This window comes from Denticeps clupeoides, chromosome 15 (genome assembly GCF_900700375.1).
Source record: "Denticeps clupeoides chromosome 15, fDenClu1.1, whole genome shotgun sequence".
In the NCBI taxonomy this organism is placed as follows: domain Eukaryota; kingdom Metazoa; phylum Chordata; class Actinopteri; order Clupeiformes; family Denticipitidae; genus Denticeps; species Denticeps clupeoides.
Genome location: NC_041721.1, coordinates 21,383,134 through 21,389,228, shown reverse-complemented (window position 1 = coordinate 21,389,228; position 6,095 = coordinate 21,383,134). Strand labels below are relative to the sequence as shown.

The window sequence follows — 6,095 nt, the reverse complement described above, 5'->3', positions numbered from 1 at the left end:
TTCAATACACCATTTTGGATTTTTTGGACAAATCATTACCAACCCTGGACTGACCCTGCGTCCCTCTATGACTCACTTGACACTGTGTCTGGGCCTTTAACAGAAGACCAGAGAAAACAGATGTGTTTTCAGTTTAGATTTAAACACTGAGACTTTAATGAACTTGGTACATGGCCAGTGCTAAGCAATGAGTTAATAATTTTAAGAATTGGATTTATAAAATTGGGTGCTACTTGTTTAAGGAAATATGTAGAGAGCGGATCCAAAGCGCACATTGATTTGACGACGAGATTAATTTAATTAATTCATGTTCTTTAATAAGGTTGAAGTGTTCTAATTGGTGCTCAGCTATTTGAATATTATTTTCCATAGAAATATCGGCAGAGCTATTTGTTGTGCTTTTTATCTCTATTCGTGACTATTTTATTGTGTCTGAGACACAATAAAATGAGGAAATGATCTGAGATTTACATTTACATTTACAGGCATTTGGCAGACGTCCTTATCCAGAGCGACTTACAACGTGCTCTCAAGTTACCATCGATGAAGAGAATTCTGGTTCACTAGGACCCCAACTATGAATACAATCTTTTTGTTCACTCTGTTGTAGATTCTGTGCATACCTTAGACAATAAGAAGGTACTGTCACATGATTCCATCATGTGACTGGGAGCAACACGGAAAGAGGTAACGTGACTCCTATAAATTGGCGAGAGAGCATTAGACTCGGCTCCGAAACCCCCACTCAAAGTAAGATCGTACCGGACTCTGTGCATGTCTCTCTCATTCTGATCCCGGTTCGTGTGTCAGGTTACAAGTTAATCTAAATATTCTTTAAAGAGGAAGTTCTTGAGCTGTCGTTTGAAGGTGCTCAGTGACTGAGCTGTTCTGACCTCGAGGGGAAGTTCATTCCACCACCGAGGGTCCAAGATGGAGAAGAGTCTAGATGAACGTCTTCCTTTTACCTTTAGCGATGGGGGGACCAGGCGAGCAGTACTGGAGGCTCGGAGTATACCAGGTGCAGTGCGAGGTGTAATAAGGGCTGTGAGGTAGGATGGTGCTGCTCCATGTTTGGCTTTGTAGGCCAGCATCAGTATTTTGAACCTGATGCGTGCAGCTACTGGGAGCCAGTGGAGGAACATAGCAGAGGGGCGGTGTGGAGAACTTGGGAAGGTTGAAGATCATTTCAGATTGCGGAAGACTAACTATATCTTCTATATTTAAACCAAGGTCAGTACAAGATCGAGCGTGTGACCACCTTCGTGAGTAGGTCCTGTTATATGTTGGTTAACTCCAACTGAGTCTAATAAAGACAGGAATGCTGTTCTTAGTGAGTCTTCTAATTGATCACAGTGGATGTTCCACAGATACAACCAGGTCAGAAACAAAATCTGTAAATTCACTAAGAAACTCGGATTAAGGTCCAGGGGGTCTATAAATAATAATCAATGGAATTAACTACATGGATTATGCTGGCATAGAGAATCTCAAAAGAGTTCAATCCAGGTTAATGTCCGGGTTTATGTGTAATACCGTTTATCATTATAAATTACTGCTATGCCACCTCCTCTTCCAGTTAAGCGAGGAACTTAAAACTGGTCCTCTTCCAGCAAAATGCGTACGACGTGGTACGACAACCACACTCGTCAACTCAAACAGGACTCTTTTTTTACAGTCTATTGCATGTTGTGTGAAGATATTGCACTTTACTGTACGTTGTGAGGTGGTATTACACATTTATGGAGATAAAGCACATATATGGATAACAGCTGGTTTTGGGTTTAGAGTTTGGATTGCTTTTGGATAAAAGCAGTTTGTCCTTTGTCATGAGGTATGCGAGTGTGATAACACTAAGATTAACACACCCTCTCTCCATGCAAACTTGACACCTGGTAACACGTGACACCAGGGAGGGTAAAATAGCTCATTGTGCACATTTGGACATTTTTACTTAGGCTTAGGTTCTTCCTCAGTCTTTATCTGTTAACCATGGTTGCCTGCAAGTAAATGTGTGCAGTCATAATTGTGTTGCCTTTGAAGGGCTTCACAAGCAGGGATAATGCTGCTACTAAGATTGAACCTAAATCAAGCATTTATTGGCTCATCAAAAACTTCAGGGAGAGAGGTTCAGGAAGTGGACTGCTAAGGACTGGGGTCCCTTTCCGATTGTTTGGGTCATCTGAAAAAATGATTGTCTGGAGAAGACAAGGTGAGCGCTACCATCAGTCCTGTCTTGTGCCAACAGTAAAGCATCCTGAGACCATTCATGTGTGGGGCTGCTTCTCATCCAAGCGAGTGGGCTCACTCACAATTTTGCTTAAGAACACAGCCATGAATAAAGAACGGTACCAAAACCTCTTCCGACAGCAACATCTCCCAACCATCCAAGAACAGTTTAGTGAGTAACAATGCCTTTTCCAGCATGATGGAGCATCATGCCATAAGTAATAACTAAGTGGCTTCAGGGAACAAACATTGAAAACACAACATTGGGGCAGTGGTGTCCTAGTGGTTAAGAAAGTAGCCGTGTAATCAGAAGGTTGCCGGTTCGAATCCCGATCCACCAAGGTGCCACTGAGCAAAGCACCTTCCCCACACACTGCTTCCCGGGCTCCTGTCCTGGCTGCCCACTGCTCACTCAGGGTGATGGGTTAAAAGCAGAGGACACATTTTGTTGTGTGCACTGTAAGCTGTGCCGTGTATCACAATGACAATCACTTTCATTAAAATTTTGGGTCCATGGCTCCCCGGACCTTAATCAAATTGAGAACTTGTGGTCAATCCTCATAAGAGGCAAGTGGACAAACAAAAACTCCAAGCAGTGATTATGAAGGAATGGGATGTCAGGATTTGTCTTGGGGAAAAAAGGCACCGCCTGGTTATATTGGGCCTCACGCAGGGGAATAAGTGTCTGCTGGGCACAATCGGGCTTCAGTTGAGGAGGCCGGAAGTGAGGAGTTGATGTCTGTACTGGTGTTAATACCTGTAATTTAAAACAGCATTTTACTCAACAAAACACACTTATAGGGGCAGTGGTCGCACTTTCGCCAGATGGTGTCGCACCTTTATTTAATTTCAGTTTTGTAGAGATTTGAAATACAGGTACAACCGAGTTAAATATCTGTATAATCCCGAGAAAAATTCAAGTACAATCAAACACAGCAAAAAAACAGCTGCAAATTCAGCCACTAAATTATTTAATTCACATTTAACACACTTTTAGGACCTCTGAAAACCCGTTAATCTATTTTTACATAGACTGGTAAAAAATATAAATACTTTTTAAAAAAGCATGTGAAACAACCATCCATGATATTTAAAGATATTTACAGGTATATACAGTTGTATGTAATAGCCCAGCGGGGACCCGGTCATGGTGGTGGTCAGGGCACCTTGACGCGGGTGGAGGTCCAGTACAGAGGCTCAGGCATCACCACATGAACACGGCAGGTGGGGCAGGCCTGTTTCCTCCACAGCCACTCTTCTATACACTGAACAAAGAAACAAAGCTGTGTGATCCGTGCACACACACAAAACTGGCAACAAAGATGGAGGAAAATCATAAAAGAAATATTGGTCTTCAGATATTTTAGAATATTCTAGCTATAGAAAGTTTTGGTTAAAAAAAGATCCGGATAAAATCCCTGACTTTAGATTGTAGAACAGTTTAGATGAAGTCTATAAAGATGAACCCACCACACACACATGAAGTATAATTAATCATTATGTAAAGTGAAGTAAAGGACACGGATACCTCGCTGTGGAAGCTGTGTGTGCAGTGCAGCTCTCGCACTCCTCCACCGCCTTTGTGCAGGTCATCATGGCAGATCAGACATATGCTGTCAGCATCACTCTACAAACACAGCAGATTTATACCTTCTAAAAGAGAAAATTCTGTAGCTTTTTTATTTCCAATCTTCTGTGATATTCTGTGGTCAGGGGCCGGGACTTACCAGTGACATGACATTCCTGCTCCTGAAACGGGACTTCTTCTCCTGCGGCTCAGTTACCTCCAAAATGGTAGGGATGGGTGGGGGTCTTCTCTCGGGTGTGCTGTTTGCTTTGGGGCAGTCATCCTCCCCCTTGGCTCCAGAACGCCATGGGTGTGGCCGTGGGTGTGGCCTGCCATCATGACCCATCCGTATCAGGTGACTGGCCGGGCTGGGTGCCTGGGTGCTACGCAGATGGGACAACTGCATGGCGTTAAGCGTGGCCTAGTGAAGAGGGAGTTCGGTGTCATTTCATATGAACTAATTGTAATGAAAAAAGTCCTGTTTGTAGGTAGGAACATTTGAAATATCTTCCACTCCACCTTCTTGATGGGACCAAATGATAAAACATGAGCTTGATATTTCCTTCAGTAAACAGGTTAATACTGGTCAGGACAGGCCTTATCTTCCTACAGGACCCTGGTTCCATTTCTAAAGTTCCCTAACCATCTGGCCTGTCCGACACTGTCAGAAACAGACGGACAATTCCTCAAAGTTCAATCTCTAGAATGTAGAGCTTAGATGGAATTATTGGACCTTACTTCTCTACTAATGATTTGCATGTTTTAAACAGACAACACTCACAGGACAAGGAAGCGAAGCTCGTCGGGTGGCCAGCACTCTGCCGGGTCGGGGGAGGTTCAGGCTGCTCTTCCTTTCAACCTCCAGGTCTCTCTGTGGGGTTTGTGCCTGTTCTGGTTCAGGCGCAGGGTCCGGTTCAGGATCTGGCTCGGGTTCTTTATGGTCACTCATCCATGTGGTGAAAATGTGATCATCCTCCTCCTCTGCATCCATGCTCTACAATGGGCCGTGCCAGAATGTTCCAGCAGCAGAAAGGCGAGGAAAAGTGGGCCTGGGAGAGCGTGATGCTGTGGGCTGCTGAGTGCAGATTACGTTCCTGTATTTAGCGCCTCCTGATTCTCCAGAAGCATCTGGTAGGTGCGCAGCTCTAAGCCAATTTAGATGATCGTGGGGCTGGAGAATCCTCAGTAATAGATTTAACCCAGCATAGCCTAGGGAGGGGGCAGGGGAACTTTTAATCTCCCTGGTCCTCCTCCACCCAGGCGTGTATACACATACACACATTTATCAAAGTAGATCTGATTGAATCACTTACAGAAGCAGGTATTTATAATAATGTTTATTTACTTCGCTAACATGCACACAAATAGCGCACAGCAGCGCAAAGGATTATGGGAGGAGAAGACACAAGCGGCTGTAATCACCTTACTGTGTGTAGAGAATATCTAAACTTAGCACAGATGGTGTCATTTCACATCTACAAACATCACAGATGTCAACACACCGACACACACACACACACACACACACTTCATGGGCAGAGCTTGGCCTAGTGGGTAAGGAATCGGTTCAACTCCCGAACAGCCAACGTGCCACTGAGGTGCCACTCACTGCTCCTTGGACCCATGCTCACTAAGGTGAGGACACATTTGACTGTCACCATGTGCTGAGCTGTGTCACATGTGACAACTAATCACTTTCACTTTAACAAACACACGCAGTGAAATCCTCGGCTTTTAACCCTTAATGATCAGTGGGCAGCCATGCAGTGTGTGGGGACGATACTTTGCTCAGTGGCACCTAGGCGGATCAGGATTCGGACCGTGCAACCTTCAGATTATGGGGCCGCTTTCTTCTTATCTAGGCCAACACTGCCCCATGGTAACCGACAGCGCCATTCATTAACACACATAGTTGCTAAGATGAGCGGAAATTGTGTATTCGTGCTCTAGCGTTGTCCACATTGGTCGTGTGATTGTGAGAACGTGTTTCCAACATCTTTCTGCAGGCAGAAAGCAAGATTTCGAACGTACAGTTGAAATGCACGATACGTTTTCAAGTTTTTTTTAGGTTTATTTAGTGATTTATTGCCACTTACATTGACAGATAAATGAAATGTTGAATTTCATAATGATTTCATCTTTCTAACTTGTAATGTAGTCCCAACTTTAGGCCATTCTTACACCACAGCTTGTTTAGTGTGATGAAGAACTTCCTGGGTTGTGTCTGATGCACAGTGTTTACTGAATTATCATATTAAAATCTTTTGATGTTGACAGGAGCTTTAATTTCAGATGTTCTAAT

At 43.9% G+C, this 6,095-nt stretch overlaps 1 protein-coding gene across 1 annotated transcript; it reads right to left on the bottom strand.

Annotated features, from left to right (window-relative positions):
• Positions 1-3,036: 3,036 nt before the first annotated feature.
• Positions 3,037-4,937, bottom strand: LOC114765144 (E3 ubiquitin-protein ligase RNF126). The gene is made up of 4 exons (XM_028955231.1): positions 4,575-4,937; positions 3,954-4,214; positions 3,755-3,853; positions 3,037-3,491 (listed from the first exon to the last, which is right to left on the bottom strand). Exons 1-4 carry the CDS (start codon positions 4,782-4,784, stop codon positions 3,384-3,386), a joined length of 678 nt encoding a protein of 225 aa, XP_028811064.1. The 5' UTR covers positions 4,785-4,937; the 3' UTR covers positions 3,037-3,383.
• Positions 4,938-6,095: the final 1,158 nt, after the last annotated feature.

Coding starts and splice junctions, on each gene's coding strand:
- LOC114765144 (XM_028955231.1), bottom strand. CDS start 4,784: ATGGATGCAGAGGAGGAGGATGATCACATTTTCACCACATGGATGAGT. Junction 4,215..4,574: donor GAGCTTCGCTTCCTTGTCCT/GTGAGTGTTGTC, acceptor CCTCTTCACTAG/GCCACGCTTAACGCCATGCA. Junction 3,854..3,953: donor GCAGGAATGTCATGTCACTG/GTAAGTCCCGGC, acceptor CTGTGTTTGTAG/AGTGATGCTGACAGCATATG.